Source organism: Sarcophilus harrisii, chromosome 4, assembly GCF_902635505.1.
Source record: "Sarcophilus harrisii chromosome 4, mSarHar1.11, whole genome shotgun sequence".
Classification (NCBI taxonomy): domain Eukaryota; kingdom Metazoa; phylum Chordata; class Mammalia; order Dasyuromorphia; family Dasyuridae; genus Sarcophilus; species Sarcophilus harrisii.
Window position 1 is genome coordinate 96,844,087 of NC_045429.1, and position 24,729 is coordinate 96,868,815.

Consider the following 24,729-nt stretch of genomic DNA (forward strand, 5'->3'; position numbering starts at 1 on the left):
CAATTTGTAGATAAGAAAACTAAGGATTAAAGAATGTAAGTGACTATTTGGCCACATTTCTAAGTGGTAAAGATAGGATTGAAGTTCAGGTCTTATTTTTTTCCCCAGTTACATTAAAATTAAAAAAAAAAAATTCCCCAGTTACACATAAAAAAAACCCCATTTTTGGATTATACATGTATATTCATTTTAAAAAACATATTTCCTTATGAATTATGTTGGGATAGAAAAATCAGAGCAAATGGGAAAAACCATGAGAGAAAAAAGAAATAGAATAAAAAGGGAAAAAAAGTGAACATAACATGTATTGATTTACAGTCAGTCTCCATTGTTCTCTCTCTGATCCGGATGGCATTTTCCATCCCACATTTATTGGTATTGGGTTGGATCACTGAACCATTGAGAAGAACCAAGTCTGTCATAGTTAATTATCACACAATCTTGCCATTACTGTGAATAATGTGTTCCTGGTTCTGCTGGAACTCAGATCTTATGATTTAACCCAGTGCGCAGTGCTACACTTGGTCCTCATTTACTCATTCATTTAACAAAATTTTTTTTGGTACCAATAATGGCCACAGATTCAGTACTATGATTTACACATAGTAGACACTTGATCAATTATTGCTGATTATGTTCTTAAGAGGAAAAGACCCCTGATCTGATATCTTTTCTCGACCCACCCTGATCTGCAATGACAATTCTTTGTTCTTCCCTAAAGACCTTTTCAGTGGAGTCTTCAGGGTATTTTACCAGGGTCTGTAGGAAAATAGGGACTAGCTAAAGCAGGCTGAGAGTAAGTGGGTATAATTAAAACTTTGTGAATATGATTGTAAAGGAACTGAGAACAGAAAGTCACTCTTGCTCATTCAAGGTTCAATGCTGCCCTCTAGTGACTTGAGTTGTTGAGTTGTCAATTGTTTTTGACTGTGGACCACAGCAGACCTAACTGTCTATGGAAGTTTTTTTTTGTTTGTTTGTTTGTTTTGTTTTGTTTTGTTTTGGCAAAGATAATAGTTTGTATGTATTTCCCATTTTCTTCTCCAGTGGATTAAAGCAAATAGGGTTAAGTGACTTGCACAAGATCATACAGCTAGTAAGTACCTGAGACCGATTTGAACTTGGGAAGATGAATCTTCCTGCCTCCAGACCTGGAACTCAATCCATCGTACCACCTATTAACCCTATTTATATCGATAATTTACAACATAACGAGGGATCACAAAATTGGGCCAGGGACAAGACTATGGACAAGAACTATCCAATGGTTCAGATATCTGCTAGAACTTTCCTTTCACTAAAAGCCATGCTTCTAATAAATGTCTGACTTTTTTTGTTGGAATCATCTGATCAACTAAAGAAGCTTCTATCGGGATATCTAACTGTGACAAAGAATGGGGTCATGAAAAGGAACTGGTGAGAAACTTCGGAAGGAATGACTGTGACTTCTTAGATTTTGTAATAACTAAATAGAAGCACTCTGGGAATAGTCAGATGTGTACTCTTAATTTTAGGAAAATGAAAAAGATCCTTTTCAACAATGAGATTCTGCGTGCGGTGTTCTAAGGCACTTTCTTCTCTAGGTGGTTCAATACTTCAAAAGAGATGATTTCTTTAGGATTCTTTTTCCTGCTGACATAAACATCTTCTTCATGCCTTAGTAGGGGGTTCCAGTGATAGGGATCATGGTTTCAGAGTTTGATGGGATCTTAAGGCCCATCAAGTTCAGCCTTCTCATTTTACATATGGGGAAATTGAGGTTCAAGAAAATTGTCACATAGGTGAAAGCAGACAGTTACATAGGCAACCTTTGAAGTTGAGTATTCTTGATTCTGGGTCCAGTTTCTTTTCCTCTACATCATATTGTCCTTTAGAAGGAAAACTTTGTCCATTTTGTTTATAACAGAAAAATTGCAGGATTGACTGATTATCCTGAGAGCCCCACAGAAATATATAGTAGTAATCATAGAGACTTTACTGTTGGCAAAGTGCTTTTCTTACAGCAACATTGAAAAGTGGACAGTAGAAATCTTACGATTTTTCCTTTACATATGAGAAAATTGAGGCACTGAAGAGTTAAAATAAGTTGTCTATAATCATAGCTACTTAGTATCTAAGGGAGGATTTGAAGCCAGATGTACTGATGGACTTTGTCCAGAAGGTCCCCCTCCCTCCTGCTTCCCCCAGAAGTAGGATAAGTGGGGACATCAGCAATAAACTTTTGTTGTGGAAACTGAGGCTAACAGGATTAAATGATTTGTCCAAAATTGATGGGTGTCCGAGGCTAGATTTAAATTCAGAAAGATGACTCTTCCTGATTCCAAGTCTAATGCTCTATCCACTGTACCATCTAGCTGCCCTAAAACAAAAGGAAAGGAAACTAGTCCAGAAGCAGAAATCTAATTATCTGCTGAGATATAATCATATTCTTTGTTTCTTCTTGAGCTCTAGATGTTACCTAGAACTTCCAGAGCTTCTTCTTCATTTTATGTAATAATAATTAGAGTTGTACATTGTGGCCTAATAGCTAGTGCATTTCCCCTCACCAGGATGCAAATAGAAACTGAACAGATGTGTTCTAGTAAATGAACTAGAAACTCTCTCTCCCAGTCTCTCAATCTCTCTCTCTGTCTCTCTGTCTCTTGCTCGCTCTCGCTCTCTCTTTATCTCAATCTCTGTCTCTCTATCTCTCTATCTCAGTCTCTCTCTCTCTTTCTATCTCTTTGTCTCTCTTTCTCTGTCTCTGTCTGTCAGTCTGTCTGTCTCTCTCTGTATGGAGAGATATTAGCATACTTTAAAGTTTAACCTGAAATAGCAGTCCCCCCTCCAAATACTAGATAATCATTAAAACAATAAACCCAATCTCTCCCAAAAACTTTTGTTTTTCAATAACATCCTACTTTTTATGACCCTATTTGGGGTTTTCTTAACAAAGATACTAGAATGATTTCCTTCCCTAGCTTTAGTCTATTCTCTGATTCTGAGGCAAATAGGGGTAAGCGACTTGCTCAACGTGACACAGGTAGCAAGTGTCTGTGGCCAGTATGAACTTACAAAGATGTGTCTTTATGATTTCAGGCCTCATGCTCTATCCACTTTGCCACCTAGCTTCTCCAAGTAGGAGCTTAATAAGTACGAGCTCAATAAATGTCTTTTCATGCATCCATCCATTCATTCAATGAGTGTCATGAAGAATAAGGTAAAAGAGTAAGGAAGAAGTAGGGCTCCTGTTTGGTGCAGATGGAACAGTGCTTTTGAATGGCCTAAGGCAAGTAGCATTAGGAAACTCCAGTTTTGCTTCCATGTTCTCTGTTAAGGAGACATTCCTTACATCAAAAACAAAACAAAAAACAAAAACAGTTTTGATTCCATCTAAAGAAGTCAGAAGAGAACTAAAGTTCAAGATAAATGAGATGGTGAGAGAATGCTGAACCGCCTCAGTTCAAGTCAAATGCTATATCTCAAATCACTGACTTTTTTTTCAAATGTTATTGCTGAACTTTTGTCCTGATCTTAGATAATCACTTATAATCTTCAAATGGTCATGGAAAATGGGAGAGGATTAGAAGTGAATGAGATGTCCATTTCTGAAAGAAGGTGGATTTTGTATACTGTAGAACTGTGAATTTGAATCCTATCCCTTGAAAGTCAGTTATTAAACAAATACATTATAAGCACTCATAAAAGGGAATGGTTATCATTGGGAGCCAGAGTGGAAGCTAACAAGTCATACCAGATTAGCCTCATTACTTTCTTTGATAAAATTATTATCACCAGATTTCTAAGTAGATTTGATAACATATTTCTATTTCATTTAATTTTGTTATTTTAGTTCATTGCTCCAGCCTGACAAGATCTTTTTTGAGGACCTTGATTCAGTTATCCACAGTATTTGTTAAAATTTATCTGTTCATGAATCTATTCATTGAATAAATAATCTATGAATCAATCTTTTAATTGTTATGAAACATGTAATCTTCATTTTCAATCAATTCACTGATTAAAAATATTCACAGGATAGCACCAAGGGCAGAATTGTGCAATATATTGCAGGAATTCTCTCTACTTGAATTTTATTCTGTAATTCTCACTCTTTGAGGATGCAATTGTTCAAATAATTTAAAATGCAACAAATAAAATAAATTGAAGAAATCATATTTGTATCTGGGTCTTCTGACTTAGAAACAGCTAGATGGATCAGTGGATCCAGCAGTGGGTTTGGAATTAGGAAGACCTGAATTCAAATGAGACCTCAGAAAATTACTAGCTGTGGGAATCTGGGCAAGTCATTTAACTTCTGTTTGCTGGAGAAGGAAATGTCAGAGCACTCCACTGTCTTTGCCAAAAAAAGGGCTCAGGTAGAGTCAGATATGATTGAGTGATACAACAACGACCCTCTCAACAATGACCCTCTGACTTCAGGGCCAATGTGTGTCACCAAAATTGCTTGAGAATGGCTGAGTACTTCCTGGGGATAATTCACATATCATGCTTGGAACTGGAATTGGGTGATCTTTGAGGTCCTTTACAATTCTGAGATTCAATGAATCTATGGCTTAGTCTGTAGTAAAATCCACAAAGGTTTTACATAGTCCTTGCTTTAGAAAAGAGGAAAGTGGCTGTAATTTCTAAAGACATGAAGCAGGTATGGATTTTTTTTCCATTTATTTCTTGGCCATGATATTCACTGGAACTAATAAGCTGAAATGCAAAATTGAGAGATTATGTGGATCATGGTAGATGTAGCCAGGCTTTCTTTCCCATGACAAATAAATCCCATGATGTCATTATCTTCATTTCCCTCACCCTGTCTCTTTCCTCTAGAACTCCACCTGGCTAGCTCATTAACCCTTAAAGGAAGAACTATGAATAAGCTTACTATTTCTGCTTAGTGTCTGAATAAATATCCTGTTCTCTCCATCCTCTCATAATGAAAAATTTAGTAGTTCTAAATTATTTTTCTCTTTGTTTTGAGTTCATCTTCTCAAAACAAAATTTACCAAAAAATTTTCAGTATAATATGATCAGATGAATTTTTCATACATTTCTAAAAACTAGGGAAACAGTAACATAAATGTGACATACTGGAAGGGTCTCAATTTCCTCATCTGTACAATGAGAGGGTTGATTGAGATTATCTCCAAAGTTTTTTTTCCCCAGCTCTAATGTTCTATGAGTCCACAGATTTTTTTCTTTTTTGAACTTTTATATAAATTGGAGATTGACCATATATGTGGTCATTTGAATATATTGTTTTTCTGACTTATCAGATTTCTCCCCAATGATGTAATTGGAGAAATAGTATAATTATTGATGTAGTGGTCACCACATAAGCCTTTGGTGATGGGGTCAAGGATCTGTCCCAAACATTCAAGGAGGAAACAGGGTGAAAGACTGGCTAGCTAGGAAGGGAAGTGATGAAAATCTGGTCATTTAGTGAAACCCAAACTCAATCCCCAAAAAGAGTCGGATGAAGATTGTTTTAGATGAATTCTGTAACCAGTAAGTAGAACTGATCAGTTGACTATGTATCACTCTATGTATGTTTGGAAACTTCTCTTTCATGTGTAACAAATAATCCTTCGCTAACCCCAAGAGTGGTTTAGATTTATAAAGGGAGAGGAGCATTTTGAGTGACAGTAAATGGGTAGAAGGGGAAGTAAGGTTGAGAATGTAATAGAATTTCTAGCTATTAAGATTGGTTAGAGCAATGGAACTGAAGAAGAGATGCTGTAGGTTCCAAGACCAAATCAAAAAATGATTCAAGGTTTCTGGGAGCTATGAACTTTGTTCCTTCAAAGAGAATATTAAAAATACCATCACTGATATGAGCTTACACTACCCTGTCTGACACTGTTTTTGTTCTAGAGAATTTTTATGGAAGAGAAATGCCATCGTGGAAAGAGTAGTAGTTCTAAAATGAAGGACTTGTGTTCAGATCTAAGATCTGCTATTTTCTACTTCTATGATCTTACACAAATCATTTAACTCCCCTAGATCTTAGTTTCCTAATCTGTAAACTGCAGTTATTGGACTACCAGGGGTCCTCAAACTTTTAAAATAGGGGGCCAGTTCACTGTCCCTCAGACTGCTGGAAGGCCGGATTATAGTAAAAACAAAAATTTTGTTTTGTGGACCTTTAAATAAAAAAAACTTCATAGCCCTGGGTGAGGGGGATAAACATCCTCAGTTGCCACATCTGGCCCGAGGGCCGTAGTTTGAGGACCCCTGGACTAGAGGATTTCTTTAAGGTCTGGATAGCTACAATTTTAAATCACTTCCCCTCTTTAGACTTCATTTGCCTTGAGAAGAGATTGAACTAGAACAGTTAAGCTAACTCCCAGCTTTAGAGTTGGGATTCTACCTGTGGAGTCAGATACAGATACAGTGACATTTTCAGGGGTTACCTATCAGGAAATAACCCCCAAAGAGAGAACTACATGAAAAAGCATGAATGTAACCTATTCTACTTCATCCTTCTCAAAATTTATGATTTCCCATCCTTTCATTTCTCTATCTTTTCAGTTTTCTGTGTTCAATACTAATTTGCATACACACTTTTAAGTTGCATCTCCCCATCCCAATGGACTGGAAGTCCAGGAGGCCAGAGATCCTTCTAGTCTTTCCATCCTTGGCTTGTGCCTGATACTGATGCATAATGGGTATGTTGCTCTTCCAGCAAATTCCTGGCGTGCAGGGCATCTGCCACCAGAGGGCAGGAGAAGCTCGGGTTCCTACCCCTAGGACTGGGTCTGCATTTTCTTTTTCTCTTTTCTTTGTTCCTTCTTTCCTTTTTTCCTTCCCTCCATTTTTACAGTCAGTATGTGTAAGAGATGGGCCCAGGTCTTTCCAACTCTGAGGTTAAATTTCTTTCTAACCCGCTACATCATGATGCTTTCTCAATCTTAGAATTTCAAAGTTGATTGTATAAGGGGATGTGGAGAAAAGAGTTAGGGTTATTAAAATGGAATCTAGAGATCATCTATTTTCATTCACACAGATGAAAAAGCCGAAGCCTATTAATGCTGAATGACTTGTCACAGCTAATTTCTGGAAGTATTAAGATTAGAATCCAGGATTCCTGAATCCTTAAGAATAACCAAAGATAACTAGTTGATCTCATAGGGTCATAAAGTCTTGAAATAGAAAGGAACTTCAGAAATCATTTAGTCTAATCTATAAATAACTGAGCAGGAATTCCCTTCATTTCCCTGAGATCCAGATGGGAGGGAATGGAACAGCAGAGAGTGAGGTTAAGCATGATGATTGAACAACTTTAGTAAATGTAATCAAAAGATACTAAAGAACTGCTTTCCTTCCCTTCACCTCACTGGGCAGGTGAATGGAGGAGATGGGCTCCCCTACTCTGAGAATGCAGTGACTCCCATAATTTCCAACCCTTCCCAAATTCACATATGGCATTTGGTACTTCTATATGTTTCTTAGGTGTTCTGAATCATCACTTTTTAAAGAGTTCTTCAATCCTCCAAGTGCAATCATAAAAGGGTTTTATTGGTCAGGATAGCTACCAATCATGCTTTGCCAATAGTACAATGTTCTTTATATGGATGCCATGGAATTTACATGCAGATGGTTTCTGGGGAGCACTGGGACAGGGGACAGCACTTATCCCCTCACTCAGAAGCTCCCTGACCAAAATGAGTAGGTTGTTTGGCTTTTGCAGGATTCAGGGTTTATGGTCAAGAATATGATCCCTCTTATTTTATAAAGAATACTAGAAAGTAGATACCATATATGATGGTGGGGTGGTAGTGGTGGTCATGGGGTGGGGTTGAGAAGGGCTATGTAGGAAGAAGACATCAGACTAGGTTTCATTAGCTGTAACCTGGCATTAGGCAGCTTAGGGATCTTCACTCCAAATATTGTCCCCTTTTTTAAGCTTTACAGGAGAGAAGAAGCCCCATATAAAAGAGGAAGAAGAGGAAAGGGGGTGTTGAAGAACTGGACAAGTATATCCATTCTGAAATGGAAATAAATTGCTAACTATATTCTCCACTCCAAACCGGGCATCCTCAGAATTGAGGACAGCCCAGAAATACCAAGCTCAGACAAGATTTTACATATCGGCTTGGACACAATGAGCCCTAATGAGCACTTCCAGACAGATCTAGCACATTTCTCCCAAGCCCTAGGATGCCCCAACTAATGTGACTTCCTCTTCTCTTTTCAGGAAGCCCTGAAAAGGGACAGCAAAGAGGAGAAGATGGTGTTCTTTTCTTTGGATCTCTAGAGGGAATCTAAGAAGAAGCAGACTACTCTGATCGTAGTCCCTTGACTTCTGATCCTGAGAACACACCTAAAGATCTACTAAGGTTTCTGTTACCCATCAGGTCTCAAAATATTCAAAGCAAGGGACAAGTCTTTTTTATGGCTCATTCCTGGAGGAACCATTTCTTCAAAGCCCTTTTCACTGTCCTTCCTGGAGATTCTTCCCCTGCTTACTCGCTACCCTCCCTGGACTGGTCTAATGGCAGAGAAGGACATTGGAAGCAGAGGAATGGATGGAATTGCTGACATCTGTGAGGTCAGGGGATTAGTTAATTGATTTCTCAGTTTGCCTGAAGAATTTAGCAAAGTCTGCCCATTTTATGTAGTCTGATTATGAATAGAAAATCTCTTCTCTGAGTAAGATAACCACATTCTAGTTATGGAAAGCTTAATAGAAGCTAAGCTAAATGCCTTTCAATAGACTAAGGAAATTGTTAGGATGCCAGAGCATTTCAGGGATGAGACTTCTGGTATTAATGGCCTACAGTGTGATATGTTCCAAGGGGTAGAGTTGGAAAGAAGTATGATTATTGTTATTTCTTCCCACATCTGAAAAAGTGTAGGTTTCCCTATAGACCATAGAGCAAAAGCTCATGTACCCTGTATTATCTGTCTTACAGCAGAACATCTCAAATATGGAAAAGACTTTCATGGGAAAAAGGTTTGGGGATTGTGGAAAACTCAGAGAAGGTAGTTAGATAAAAAGTGTATTTTGAACTATGATTGTAGTGGAGCACTAGAGGAAAACTCTGTCTATGGGCAGAGGCAATGTCAAATGTTGCTCATTGGAAGAGAATCAGGATAGAGCAAGGTAAGGAATATTAGTTATCTCAAGTTTTTGCTTGAAGAAACTTCCTGAGAAGACTGAGAGAAACAACTGATCAGTGAGGATAGTTTTCATCCAACAGGAAAGGTTGGCAGCATTTACCCAATATAAAAGATTCCTTTCTATGATTCTCAGACCCCTGAGTTTACCTTTGAAAGGTTGTAAATTTGGGGAGTGGGATTTCCAGGAATTGTTGAGGATGACATCATTTAGGTCTCCCACCAACTTCTGGTCCTTTCAAAGTGATGGCTTCCTCATGAGATTACTAGGTATATGCCTAAATCCTGCATCCCATTCCCACCCACCCCCTGTAATCTAACTTTATTTAAAAGGAGACAGAGTGAATTAGGGATCCATTGGATACCCATCTTGGGGGTGTGACTATGGTGGCCATCTGGCCAGTTTTGAGATGTATGACTAATATTTTATCACAGAGGCTGATTGATGTTACTGATGCCTCTGATTATGGCTACTTTTTGTTTGTTTGTTACAATGTTGACAACCATAGGTAAGACCCTCACATTCACATGGGGCAGTCCCAGATCTTCCAGCAAAAGCCAAACCAAACCATCAAGCCAGACAGAATGGGGCAGTGAGCAACTGCTGTCATCTCTGATCAAAGTTCCCTCCCCTGGGCCACTTCTCCCTCCCCTTGGGGCCCAGTGAAGGAGATGGATCAGATCTCAATGAGGCTGGCCAGGCGAAGGCAGAGGGGAGCATCAACAGGTACGGCGCTGCGCTGGATCTCATTCCCATCCAGTCTCAGCACCTGGAGCTTGGAGAAGTTCATGACATCAACCACAGTGCAGAAGCTACTGATGGAGAACTCTGTGGGGAGAAGAGGGAGGGGGAGACAAGAATCCAGTTAGAGACCCGGACACATTCTGAATATCTCAGACCTTCTCCTCTCTCCCAACAAGTCAAAGAATATCAGGCAGCCTCTCTGTGGCTGGTTGAGATAGTGCCTCTGGGTAGAACATCCAAGGATTGGCTTCTTGAATCATAGGACGTGGTTAATTGTGGAGGTTGAAGGGACCTTGGAAATCATCCATCTTTTTCATTTTACAAAGAAAGGAATTGAGTCTCAAAGTGAGTTGACTATCACATAGTGATTAAGGCTCAGAATCAAATTTATATTCTTAAAGCACATGTCACTTTGCTCATATCACTATCCTACAGAGTGACTACCTCTTGCTCTCCTGCATAGTGACTATTTTTTTCCTTCAGGATAAAGTACTTCTTTGTGTGGTATTTAAAATTCTGTGCCATCTGGCTTTAGCCTACTATTCCCAAGTTAATATATATTACTTCCCTTTAAACACTCTATTTTCCAGTAAAACACTCCAAATTCCTTGTATCCCATATTCTATCTCCCTATCTTTGCATAGACTGCCTTCCGTTCCATTCCACACATGTCCTAGAATCCTTAGATTCCTTCTAATCTCAACTTGTCCCTTCTGAGCCTTTTCCTGATTCCTGCCTTTGCTTATACTCTTACCCCAATTCTTTGATTGTTTGCTTTGTGTGTTTTTTATATCTTTTATATTTGAGTTGCTTCCTCCACATTGAATGCAAAGTCCTTGAGGGCAAAAGCGAGTTGTCTTTGTAGTGTTTGCACACAATAAGTGCTTACTAAATGCTTATTGAATAAATGAACCAGGGCTGGAACCTGGGACCACTTAAATCTCAAGTCAAGGGCTCTTTTCACCATAGTTTTAACTTATTGCTTTATGAATTTATGTGTCATCCTTAGGCAGGGGCCATGCTCATCTTTTTGTATTGTTCCAATTTTAGTATATGTGCTGCCAAAGCTCTCACTATAACCATTACTTTTTTATTTTATTTTTTATTTTTTATAACCATTACTTTTAATCTGGGGGACGGATGTGTGCTGAATGATATTAGTAGGATATAAAATTAGGGGCAAGATGGAGTTGGAGTTCTGAGGTTGAGAAGCCCAATATATTCTTTCACCATCTGAAAAGTGGAGAAGGGAATGAACATATCCACTGATGTCGCAGATCTGAGCTTCGTGATCTGCAGGTCACGAGTTAGGTCCGTATAGACTTTATAATCCTAGAAATTCTGGCGAGTTAGGAGGAGTAACTTTTCTCATCTGTCATCAGCATGGAACAGAAAGAGGGCAGCAGCACAGCAGTTTGGAAGAAAAGCTTGCATATGAGAAACTCTGATTGTTAGCTTCTGCATAGGGAAGTTCCCTAGGGAACTGCAATGAGCAAGAGGTCAAAAGTGGAGGGATTCAGATCTCAAATCACTCTTGCCATTTTGCAGATACAGAAAGCGGCAGGAAATCAGAGAGAGGGAGATTTAGCCTAGAGATAAATGCCTCTAAGCATCAGAACTTGGTGGGCATATAAAATATACACTATCTCTCCCAGGCTGTACTCTGCCAACGGAGAGAACAGAAAGTGTTTCATGGGAAAGAGTGAAACTTGAAAAGCTTGAAAATCATAGCCCACTCAGAATGTGTAGGACCTCCAGGGGTCAAAGAAAGAACTCCTTGGGAGTGGAGGGAGGAAAGGGAAAAGTCAGAACAGAAGTGAGTGAAAGGGATAATGTAAAAAACTACCCAGGCATGGGTTCTGTCAATAAAAAGTTACAATTAAAAAAAAAAAAGAAAGAACTACTTTGCCTCTTGTAGATTTAAAAATTATTTATCCATTTCCCTTTTCTTTACAATGCCTTATGATTTGTATTTGTAATCTTAGTGCCTGGCAAATAGTAAGTGCTTAATAAATGCTTTTCGATTGCTTGGGTGAAAAGGTTCTTAAAGCTCCCTTAGGAACTAAGGGTTCCAAGATTCAATTCAATAACATTTTTGAGTACCCAAGATGTACCAGGCACTATGAAAAGTGTTGGGAATACAAACAAGAAAAAGAGACAGTTTCTGTCCTCAAGGAGTTTACAGAACAAAAACTAGAAGGTTTTCTGCTTATGAGTCCAGTATATTTTCTATTATACCATATGGCCTGCCCTAGTTCCAAATCTATTCAATCCCAATAATAATCCGAGTTTGGGGCTTTCACTTTACTTATTTTCTATAACTAGAACTTGGTCTCATTCTTTCTCTGCTGGCCTCAGTTGGTCTAAATGATCCTGCTTTCCCAGCACACTTCCTATTTTGGATAAATGTGGCATCCCTCTGAAAAACCTGCTGTGCTGGTGATCCTAAGAGAAAGAGCCAAGTCATGGTCATTGCCCGCTCCGTTGCTGGCCAGTGTTTTAACAGTTTTGAGAAACTGCAGAGGACTCTGTGGCCCCTTATATGCAAAGGAGCCTTTGTAGACTTGGGGGAGGAAATGACTGTTGACCCTGCCTTTAGCTGTTCTTCAAGATATTTCCTGTCCAATGTGGTGGTGTCTACAGTGTAAACAGAGCCTGCATCTAAGGTGCAGGAACCTGATCTTTGGGTTATTCTAGAACTGTTTCCTCAGGTTCATTTCTCTCTCCCCCTCTGGGTAGTAGGGACCCTCCCTCTAATTCTGAGTTTGGGAACTGGAAAGTTTGGGAACACTGGAACAAAGTGTTGTAGATGGAACATTAGACTCAGAGACCTAGAGGTCTGAACTCAAATCCTTCCTTAGATACCCATTAGCCATTTGAGCTTCTCAGTTAGATTTAGATCAATCGATGAGGGGTTTGGACTCATGTGATGATTTTATAACCCTGAGATATAGAGGGAACAAATGGTGTTGTGTTGCTGTCCAACTCTTTGTGACCCTATTTGTTTTTTGCAAAGATACTGGAGTGGTTTGCCATTTCCTTCTCCAGCCCATTTTACAGCTGAAAAAACTTAGGCAAACAGGTTAAGTGACTCCTCCAGTGTCATATAGCTAGTGAGTGTCTGAAGCTGGATTTGAACTCATGAAGATGTCTTCCTGATTAAAAAGGTCTGCTTTCTAGCCCCAGTTTTGCTACATATTAGCTGTGTGACCTTGGAAAAATTATTCCCCTTTTATGGGCCTGTCAAAATCAGGAGGTTGAACTATAAAATCTAAGGCTCTTTTCAGTTCTGACATTTTGTGAGTTTGGGAGAAGGAAAAAGAAACCATTTGGAAAACAAAAGTGGATGGATGAGGACAAATTAATATAGTTGGAATCATTTGGAAAAGAGATGAAGAAAAATTAATAGCATTGTTATACATAAGTGACTATTTTAGATCCACAAAATAGGGCAGAAGGAGAAGAGCTGCAGCTATAGCTCAGGAGCATAGGATCCTAGATTTATAGCTGAAAGGAACTTTGAGGTCATCAAGTCCACCCCTCCATCATTACCCCAGATAAGAAAACTGATGCATGGAGAGGTCCTCCCGACTTTAGGAACTATAATACATGGCCTCTGAATCTTTACTGAGACATAGGCAAGGATTTCCAGACTACCAAAAGTTGTTTTAGATTCTGGAAGGAATTATTGGGCAGGCTGGAAAATGTCCTTTCCCATAGATCTTCCAGAAAGCAGTGCCATAATAATGGAACTATTTTTGTGGACTCCTCCTCCAGAGACAGGAGAAAGGCTCCTATGATCTTTGGAGAGCTCCTCTACTCACAGAAAAGAGATGATAGTAAAAGAGAGAGGCGATGTCTGTTTCCAAGGTCACACAGCTAATGTGCAGCAGCTCAGTCTGGAGCTGGGTTGGAGGCTTAGTAATGGACTCTCTGTCCCAGACTTGAGGTAGGGAGGGGGGCTCAGGTAGGAATGCTTTGTCAAGGTGCCCAGACTGTGCTAACCAATGGGTTGCAAATGTTTATGTATATACTGTGTGTTCACACAGATAGACATATATTTATGTTCATGGTGCCTGTAGATTCCTTTCCACTAAACTAGACATTCCGAGCCCCTCCATTTAGCTCTAAAGAGTGATGATGAATGGGACAGGGCTTCTGTTCAGAGACAGTGGGAAGACATTTCTCAGCCCAGATTAAACACTGACCTAAGTCTTTCCAAATTCCTCCTACTACACCCGCCCTGCTTCGGTGGATCCCAGGGTTTTGGAATAACATTGTGAGCTGTGTTCCTCTGCTGCCGCCAAGCTGGAAAAGCTGAAGGATATGCTGATGGGAGGAGCAGGCAGGGAGGGAGCAGCCTGTCCATCATTCTACCTCATGCCCATTGGCTTTGGGAATTTGATCATTCTCATTCCCCAGGCTGCTGTGCCGAGAGCCAGAATCTCTGGCTAGAAGGCAAAGTAATACCATTAAAAAAAAAAAAAAAAAAAAAAAAAAAAAAAAAAAAAAAAAAAGACACTTAGAGTCAGAGGACCTGAGTTCAAATCCTAACCCTGCTTTACTAACTTGAACAAATCACTTCTTGTCCCCGTGCCTCAGTTTCCCCACTTTCAAACTGAGGGGATTGAATTAGGTAATTGTTGAAGTTTTTTTTTTGTTGTTTTGTTTTGTTTTTTTCAAGGCTACTGAGGTTAAGTGACTTGCCCAGAGTCACACAAAGCTAGTGCTCTATCTACTGCCCCATCTAGATGCCCCCAGACAAGTAGCCTTTAAGGTCCCTTCTAGATCTCAGTATATACTTTTCCAATCTCTAGAGAGAATATCTGAAGCAATAGGAAGTCCATCATCAGCCGGTTTTCTGAATCAGAGAAGGGTCAATGAGTAGTCAACAACTCTAAGATACTATGCTTTGGGAGCCCAGTGAACAAAGACAAGATTCATGGATTCTAGGATTCTTGTAGATTTGAACTTAGGTAAACCTTATCCTTTATCTGAAACTTGGTTTACTGCATCTTTACAATAAAATAATGGTAAGTGGGATGGAAAGAAATAAGGAATTGAGCTTATGTCTGGAAAAGAGAGGGTTAGGAGCAGAAGCTTAGAATTAGTCTTTTAGTTCTAAAAGGGAACAGAACATCAGAGCCAGAGGGGAATTTAGTGTCCATTGAGTCCAAAAGAAGAATTTGAGGTGAAAGAGGGTCACAGAATAAGTGTCTGAGGCAATATTTGAACCTAGGTCTTTTTGACTTCGTTGGATTTTCTATTTTCTCGTTATTCCCTCACTATCTTTGTGGGAGTGATGGTAAGTAGCCATTGGTTCCCACTGATAACAAGACAAATGGAAATTGGTTTTATACTGTCAGAGAGATTTGGGGATACAGAAAAATTTAAAATAGAAAGTAGAACTCCTTTGTGAGTTTCCAGAGATTTCAAGAGGGTAATTTGTTTCTCTGGAGAGTTTTAAGGGATCTCTATGTACTTGGAATAGCTTGGTTTTACCTAGAGATAAAAAATTATCTCTTTTACCCCAAGGATAGGATGCTCTTTTAGGTCATATTTTCAGGATTTTGAGGAAATCCTCAAAGCTATGCAAAAACAGAGAAGATGGCTCTGAATCAGAGGGTAAGAACTCCTCTTGAAAATTAAGCTCTGCAATTTGGAACTATGCCCAAAGAGCTATAAAACTATGCATACCATTTGATCCAGCAAATCCAGTGATACTGGATTTGTATCCTAAAGAGATCATAAAAGAGTGAAAAGGACCTAAATGTATAAAAATGTTTGTAGCAGCCCTATTTGTAGTGACAAGGAATTGGAAATTGATTGGATGCCCATCGGTTGGAGAATGGCTGAATAAGTTATGACATATGAACGTTATGGAATATTATATAAGAAATGATGAGCAGGCTGATTTCAGAAAGGTCTGAAAAAACTTTCATGAACTAATGCTGAGTGAAGTGAACAGAATCAAAAGAACATTGCAACAAGATTATGTGATGATCAACTGTGATGGACTTGGCTCTTTTCAACAATGAAGTGATTCAAGGCAATTCCAGTAGACATGATAGAAAGTGCCATCCATTTCAGAGAGAGAACTATGGAGTTTTAATGTGGATCAAGTATAATATTTTCACCTTTTGTTGATGTTGTTTGTTTGTTTGCTTCCCTCCACTCTTTCCTTGTGCTTTTCCCCCTTTTGATCTGATTTTTTTTTTTTTAAGAGAACTGCCCATATTTAACCTATATCAGATTGCTTATTGTTTTGGGGAAGGGAGAGGAAGGAAGAGAGGGAGAAAAATTGGGACACAAAGTTTTACAAAAGTAAATGTTGAAAACCATCCTTTCATGTATTTTGAAGGATAAAATATTATTTTTAAAAAAAGAAGAAAGAAAATTAAGCTCTGCTGTCAAGTTAGCCTTTAGGTCTTTCAAGAGGGATTAGTTTGGCTCTAAGGCAACGACTAAACCTTAAGTGTGTACCTACCTTCAGATGGTGGCTCAGCCCAGCTGAATGTATGAATGCCCAGCCTTTTGCAAAATACAGCTTTTTAGAGAAAAGCTTCCTTGGGACAAGAAGACCCAGGAGAAGCTAAATGGTTTTCAAGAAAACCAGCTCAGGCTGGAAGCCAATGGTGAAACTGTAAACTTTCCCTAAAGCTCATTATTTTATGCCCGCCCCATTACCCACCTCCCTGATATGTTTTTGGGAGTGGGCTTCCCCTCCTTTTGGATTCCCTGATTTCTCTAGTCCACTTAATCACAAAAAGAGACAAGAAAAAGAAAAAGAAAAAGGCATTTCTTTCTGAGCATTTCTCTTGTAACAGTCTAGGTCTTTAAAATCCTTGCCCTAGGGCTGTTAATGAGCCTTGCTTTTCCCAGGGGAGAAGAGAATTTTGCTGTTAGCAGGAGGTTAAATGCTGGTCTAGTCCCTCCCAGCTAGGATTAAAACCTCAAAAGCTTTTGGTTGAGCTAGGTTTACTCTAACTGTGAGACCTCATTAGGAAAGTGAGTTGAAGAGCCCCTGGGTAATCTCAATACAAAATAAATGCCTTCATTCACTGTCTATACCAACTGTTTGTTGTCTGAGAGTGAAAGTTCTTGGAGGACTGGAAGCTGGTCTTTTAACTTTAGTTAGGTCTGAATGTAGAAGCTTTTAGGAAAGAGAAAGCTTGTTGATTAAGTCCTGCCCTTTGGGCAGAGGACTAGACTTACTGTGCCTTTGCTCACAATGATAATTCATATTTACTCACATTTTAAAGTTTTACAAAGTGTACTAGACATAGTGATTAGAATTCTGGACATGAAGTCAGGAAGATTTATGTGAAAATCTTCAGATAATTACTAACTGTATGAACCTGGACAAGTCACTATAATATAATATAAATCTTATACTATATCATTATGTTGAATCATATATCTCTCACACTTTGTCATATTAGGTAGGTTCTATATCAAACAATAAAATATGTAAAATGCTTTGCAAATCTTAAAGTCCTATACAAGTATATATTTATTTTATTTATTTGTATTTTTCTTTTCCTTATAGCAATCTGGTGAGGTAGATAGTGCATATATTATAGTCCCCTGTTTTACAGCTAAGGAAACAAGCTCTGAGATGTGGATAATTTTACTTATGGCTACTCCTTGAATAAAAGTTGAAGCCAGGATTTAAATCCAGGACTCCTTATTCTTGTGGTAATCAATAAAAAGAAATCATTCCATCTCATGTTTATGGGTCTGACCTATTAGGAATATATATTTATTAATATTTCAAGCAGTTGCTAGGAGAGGTCCATAATGGGATTTGCCCTACCAGGAAAGGCTCTTAATGAACAAAAGCCTATCTGAAGGGTTTTTGAATTTATTAAGAGGTTTCTAGACAATTACTCTGCCTTAAAGTGGCAAATGAAAAATGTGGGTTTATCTGATGGAAAAACAAAACAAGTCAAAAGACCCATTTTGGAGGACTAAATAATGACAAATCAGGGACTTAGAACCTCAAGGTAAGGCTCCAGGGTGAGATAAAGGTGTTACAAGAGATAGAGTCAAATAAATGCAAACTATTAGACCCAACAGGTTTTGAATTTTGCTATGGTCCAAAGACTGTTAACATTAATACCTTTTAGTATCTTATAACCTTGCCTTATAGACAATAAATTTTGACCCATAACTACTGGTCTAGAGAACTTAGCTATTTATGGCACTAAAGGCTTTTAAATTCTCGGTATAGTATAAGTTTAACAAGTAATTTTCTATTTTTTCTAATATAGAAACCCAGTGTTTCTTCTAATATAATGTGCTACTTCTTCCTCCTAAGACGAATTTCCAGCTGCTCTCCAGGTAGAGTTGCCTACTAGGCAAGTGCTCCATAAAGTTCTTTAAAAGGCCAACCATCTACCCAGCGTGTGAACACATACCTGCTATCCCTGCTATAGGGGGAACTGAGGTGGGGGCATCCCTTGAGCCAGGGCTTCTGAGCTATAGTGAGTTAAGCCAATCCTGTGCTCACGCTAAGTATGGGGAGCCCTTGGTGCTGCTGCTGATGGGAACTAGTCTGTTGCAAGGAGGAGCAAACTAAAATCCCCACACCCAGTGGGTACAGGACCGGTCAGTCCCATGGCGGGGGGGAGGCACTAAATTTATAGTTTGGACAAGAAAGGATAACTCATCCCTATTTCTCATCCCCAAGTCTCACCATTGATCCGATTGCCTTGAAGATAGAGATTCTCCAGGTTGGTATTGACAGGTGGAATCTTCTGCAGTTGGTTGTAGGAGAGATCGAGCTCCAGGAGACTACTGGCGTTGAAGGTATTGGTTGACAACCCGTTGTTGGTGAGACTGTTATGAGACAGTCGCACATAGAGCAATTTGGGGGACCCCCGGAAATAACTGTCTGGAACAGTGTAGACATTGTTGTGCTCCAGGTACAGCTGTTCGAGGGCAGCAGGTAGTCCGTCCGGCAGCCTCCGGAGGTGGTTGTAGCTCAGATCCAGCATGATTAGGGATCGGAGACCCCGCATTGCACTCCCCACCTCTTGGATCTCATTGTGCTGAAGGTACAGAGCAGTCAGGTTCTCCAGTCCCTCCAGAGCATTGTTGGGCACTCGGGAGATTTGGTTGTGGTCGAGATGGAGTTCCCTCAGGGATCTGGGCAGGGGACCGGGCATCCGGGTCAGGTTGTTGTGGTCCAGGTACAGTCTCTCCAGGTGCTTCAGCTTGGAGAAGACTCTCTTGCCAACCTTATCACTGGTGATCTGGTTGCCATGGAGAGCAATCCAGAGTAGTCCAGTGGCATTGTCAAAGACGGCTTCCTGAATGGCTGAAATCTGGTTGTTCTGGAAATAGACATACTTCATCCGAGAAGGGACAAAAGGCAGGTACTTGAGGTTTCTGTTGTCACAATACATGGCTGTGGGGAAGTTGGGAGGGCAGTCACATTCTTGGGGGCAATCTCGGGGCTCGGAGGGAGACTGACTGCCATAGGCGTAGGCAGGACCTTCTTCCACTCCATAGGGATAGGGCTCGTAGGGCTCATAAGGGTCATAGGGATCGTAATATGTCGACTGCTGGCTTCGAAGGTAGTGGAACCACCAATGAGTGTCATCTTCATACTGGGCCCAGGAGATGGGGCAAAGCCCAGCCAGAAGCAGCAGGGGTACCCACTGCATTTTGTCTCTGGTACCTGCCAGAGGAGAGAAGGTAGAGTAAGTTGGAATGTGCATATTCTTGCCCATCTAATATTTGCTGTAATGTTACATTTTTCAATTTACAAACACCCATTTCCTTTCCCTCCCCAATCCTTTCTCCTTTCAGAGAGAGGAGAGGAGAAAATTCCCAAACCCTTGCAATAAGTAAAGTTGTCAAGCAAAACAAACTCTCATATTGGTCATGTCTAAAAAAGTGTGTCTCATTCTGCACTATAACCTCTCTGATAGGAATTAGATAGCATATTTCATTATTGGTCCTGTGGAATCATGGTTGATCATTTAGAATGTCTGTATCCAAGGTAGCCCAGCAGATGTCTGTCTTCATGAGATTGGAAGAATATCATGCCGTCTTTCTCAGACTGAAGTTTCCCAAGAATAAAGACCAGGTCTCTTCTATCAATTAATCAATAAATATTTATTAAGTATCCACTATATGCCAAATATTATAATAAGTAGTGAGGATACAAGAAGAGGCAAAGACAGCCCCTATTCTCAAGGACCTCACAGTCTAAAAGGAAAGACATCAACCAAATAAATATGTAAAAAATAAATTATATGTAAGAAAAATAAGAAATAATTAAGAGAGGGAAGGTATTAGAATTAAGAGAGGTTGGGAAAACTTTCCTGTAGAAAATGGGATTGTAATTGGGACTTAGAGGAAGCCAAAGAAAGCAAAACATGGAGTTGAAGAAGCCATCAGACCAGATCAAACATTCTTTTTAGAATGAAAACCCGCCAAGGACAGGAGCTGAATTTCAATTCTACCAGGTTCTGACTGCTGTGGGATCTCAGACCTTGCTTGTCCCTGAACCCTGGTTTCCTCATCTGTAAGAATAAACAGATTGACTGGTTAATTTTTGAGTTAGTTTAATGATCTATGGCTTTTTGCTTCCTGCTTTTATCTGAATTTTATCCCAGTAATTCCATATAGGCTTCTCTACTGGGGGTTACAGACCCAAAGGGCACAGAGAGTGTTGACCACCTAAGAGGGTGAATTAGGAGACCAAGCTCTTCTCCTGATGGTCCCAGAGTATGATTCTTTCAGGCTGGGAAGGACCTTGAAAATGGACTTGGAAGCCTCGGGTGCCTTTGGAGCCTTTAGGACCTTGCAGGTTATATTGGGTCAAGTGTGAGCACTTCGGGGCTTCCCAGGACAATGACACATTTCCCATGGAGCCTTCTTCAAGGCTTCAAAACCTTCTGATTTTTTCCTAGATGCCTAGGGATACTTTAAATGACTTGAAGCATCTGAAAAGGCACAGAGTGCCTCCCTCCTTTGGAACGTTATCTGGCTCTCTAGCAGAAAGCCTAGATACCATTAGCAGATTGGGGTCTCCTATGCTGGTGCCCCTTCCAGCATTCTGAAAGTCACAAGGTGCTGCTGATGAGAAAATTCCTTTGATCGGCAGCTTGTGGGGTAACAGAGGGAAAGGTGGATCAATAGTGAACCAACAGAATGGCTCCAGGTTTAGGACACTGGCTGTCGAATTTGGCTTTCCAGTGCAAATGATGGGGTCATAGAATACAAACTGAATATAATCCTCTCTCCTCTACAGTGTCTAGTAAAGTGGGCCATTGGGACCCAAAGGAAAGGAGCAGGGAATGGAGAAAACTGCAAAGGGAATCTGAGTTCAAATCCTGGCTCTTCCTTACTGCTTGCGTGATCTTGGACAAGCGATTTCACTTCTCTGGGACTCATTTTCTTCATCTGTAAGTGAAGGGGTTGTATTAGATTATCTCTTCCAGCTCTAACTTTATGATCCTCTGACTATTCCCAGGCTCTTTCAGGTGGTTACTGCCTGAGAGTCTTCTGACATTACCCCTTTTCCAATCCATCCATCTCTTGCCAAGATACCTGTCTGGCAGGGATGATCTGGGAATGTCATGTTTTCTCCAGAGGGCACCGAATGTTGGCATCTGATCTGCTAGGCCCCATGCCTAGATCACCCATGGCGCTCCACGGCTCACTGCCACCATGCTAACCACACTGATTGGATGAGAACATTGGATTGGAGGAGAGCTTGGGTGGGAGAGAAGGCATTTCACCTTTTAGGAAGGTCTGTAGGTGAGGAAAATGGGCATCAAGCACCCCCAGTGCAGTTAAACCACGATCTCGTTTGTCCCAGCCAGGTGCCTACTCCACAATTAGGGAGGTGGAGAAGCGAATTACTAGAAATGAATCCTCAATTTTCAAACACAGCCAGTCCTACCTGTTCCCTATCAGACTGGATAGAGATTATAGCCCCACTACTATCATTTCTTTTTTTTTTTTTTTTTTTTTTTTTTTTTTTTTTTTTTAATAGCCTTTTATTTACAGGTTATATGTATGGGTAACTTTACAGCATTGACAATTGCCAAACCTCTTGAAGAACATAATTCTTAGAACAACATCAACTATTGGATTAGCTATAAAAGAATAGGAAAACACTATTCTCTTCCTCCAAAAAGTCAGTCAGCAGTTGTGTCTTATCTAAATTTGGGAGGAGATTTTGAAAAAACAGAACAGAGTTAAGTAACAATCATTTCAACTTCTCTGACAGTCTTTTAACTACCAGGACCTTGGGTAAATTAAGGGCTTTTAACTCCAAAGCTAGGATATCATGGAGCATCTCACAGGCAGCCCCCAAAACTCCAGTGGAGTGCCTCACTCCTAATGATTTAGAATATGCCTGGCCTGAGGAATATATCCTTCCCCTCATAGAGGGACTGCCTATTGCTTCCATTAAAAGATGGCCCCTAATGGTAAGTCTGGTCTCCCCTTACAACTCACCTTTCTCCTAGAACTCTATATTCAACACTAGTCTCTCTCTCCTGAGCTCGAATCCTACATCACTGACTCCCAGATAGTTCTAGCTGGATAGCCTAGAGACATCTCAAATTCAACATGTTGAAAACAGAATTCATTCTTTCCCCTCAAACCTATGGATCTAACAACTTTCCCATTTCTACTTCCCTGTTCTACACCCACTACTATCATTTCAAGGATTATCTCCATACCTATTGAACATTGACAGCTCTGAGCAGGAGAAAAGTAACAGTGTTAAAGAATCAGCTGGAAGAGACCATGGAGTCTTTGCATCCCTTCATTTTACAGTTGAGGAAACTGAGGCTCAGAGAAAGGAATTAATTTGTCCAAAGTCATAGGAATACTAAGCAACAGAACATCTTCCCCACTGGATCATCTTGAACTCTTAGAATAGAAAACTAAAGAAAGCATTTCATTAGATCTGCTGAAGAGATAGACCCCAAAATTTGTGCGACATTGGGCATGGGGGGAGCCCACCTTCTTGGACATGACTTCTCCCTAGGCTTCTTTAAACAGACATGTTTGGGGGCAATTGAGAGATCTTCCCCAAATTCTTCTGCTATTAGCTTTCTAAGTAAGGATTATTGCGTCCTAAAAAGCCCTGGGGTTGCTGGGGGAACAAGATCCCTGGCCTGTTCTCAGGCAGACTTCGATTTTAGACAAAGAGCTCATAGTGTTCCTTAGGAAAAGACTCGGCTGCCCCACAGCCTGGGCATGCTGGCTGGCCCTTGGCTCCAGAAACAGTGAAGATGGATGGAACTGCCCACTGCCAACCACATATTTTTCCATGCATAACCTCTCTGCTTCTGCTGGACTAAGGTAGCTGCTGGTGGGGGGATTTTAGAGGAGGGAGGAGATTGTCATAGAGAAACTTTGTCTCCATTTCCACTTCTCCTAGACTAGGCACTTTGGTAAGAATTTATCCTTTTGCAAGAAGCATTTCTGGGACTGTAGCTCTTACCTTTCCCCCGGACAGTCCCTACCTTTGGGGTGGGATCCCTGGCTGACATACCTTACCAAGCTGTCCATCCCTACTTTTGAGAGGCAGTTCTTTCCTATTTAAGACTTGGATCCGGAATGGATACCAAATAACAGAGGAATTTGAAGTTTTGCAAGAGAAACATCTTAAGTTAGAATTTGGGGTGGGGGCACTACTCCTCTATGTGCTACCTTCTCCTTTCATGGAAACACACTTTTCTTCTCTCTTCTCTGTTTTTCTTTTTTCTCTTTTATCATCCCTTCCCCTCTGCTTCCTTTTTAAAAAAAAATTCTGCTTCCTTATTTTTTTCCCTATCTGTTTCTATTTTTTTATTTCTCTCTTTTTTCTTGCTTTCCTCATCTATCCACCACTGAGAAATTAACATCTCCAATCTGGATTAAAAATAGATGAATAACTATTTAATAGCAGCAGTACTTTTCTTTCACATTTTTCTTGAGACTGAGAAATTAATACCTCCACATCTGGATTAATAATTACTTAATAATAGCAGAATCCCCTCACCCACATTCCTTCTGAGGCTAAGAAATTAACATCTCCAATCTGGATTAATAACTAATAAGATAGTAAGGATTAATAACTACCTAATAGCAGCAGGACCCCTCACCCACTTTTCTCCTGAGCTTAGCTCACCTGTATCTTGGCACACAGAATTTCATTTGGGTACCCAGCCCCCGGTAGAGTAAGCTAAAGGCACTTATAGAGCTGGGGAATAGGAATTTAAAAAGAAGCAGTTGTCCTATTCACTTACCTGATCCTTCTCTTTTCCACAGATAAGAATTCAGGAGTCTCCAAATGGAAAAGTCAAGGCAGACACACACCGAGGGAACTCCTGCAACCCTTCTCTCCTCCCCCCTCTCCCCCCTTGCTCCAGCATCCCTGGAATTGTCACTGGCGTTATGGGCTGGGAAAAGGAATGATTCCTCCTCTGACTCATACTTCTTCTATTCCCGTTTTTTCCTGTCTCTCCATCAGGGATACCAAGTACCAAAAGGAGACAAAATGAATAAACTTACCTAAGAGAGTTGTCTCTCTTAGAAAGCGACCACGTTTCTCCGTCGAGTCTTCTGCGGATTGGCAGATGTGTGTGTGTGTGTGTGTGTGTGTGTGTGTGTGTGTGTATGTGTGTGTGTGTATAGAAAAAGAGATTATTGGAGTGTGTGCCGGTATATGCCAGCCAGGGGTCCCGCCCCAAAATTCCTAATCAAATATTGTGAAGTTGGGGGCTGGTGAGCTCTAATTCTGGCTCCCTACGGAACCTGCTAAGAAGTTTGACTTTGAGAGAGAGTTTTGCAGACAAATGTGCAAAAATCCTTCTGTCGACTAGCTGCTATAAACCCACCCTCTTTCCCCTTGG

General features: G+C 40.2%; 1 protein-coding gene and 1 non-coding gene across 3 annotated transcripts; both read right to left on the reverse strand.

Annotated features, from left to right (window-relative positions):
• Positions 1-7,497: 7,497 nt before the first annotated feature.
• FMOD (fibromodulin) lies at positions 7,498-24,449 on the reverse strand. Of its 2 annotated transcripts, none has more exons than XM_012547794.2 (3): positions 24,389-24,449; positions 18,558-19,544; positions 7,498-9,943 (listed from the first exon to the last, which is right to left on the reverse strand). In XM_012547794.2, exons 2-3 carry the CDS (start codon positions 19,528-19,530, stop codon positions 9,792-9,794), a joined length of 1,125 nt encoding a protein of 374 aa, XP_012403248.1. In that variant the 5' UTR covers positions 19,531-19,544; positions 24,389-24,449; the 3' UTR covers positions 7,498-9,791. The 2 variants fall into 2 exon arrangements, with proteins under 2 accessions (XP_012403248.1, XP_031793031.1); XM_031937171.1 differs by lacking the exon at positions 24,389-24,449 and adding an exon at positions 24,124-24,370.
• Positions 10,827-10,929, reverse strand: LOC111720419. Its single transcript, XR_002770106.1, has one exon. It is a non-coding gene; the product is annotated as a U6 spliceosomal RNA (small nuclear RNA).
• Positions 24,450-24,729: the final 280 nt, after the last annotated feature.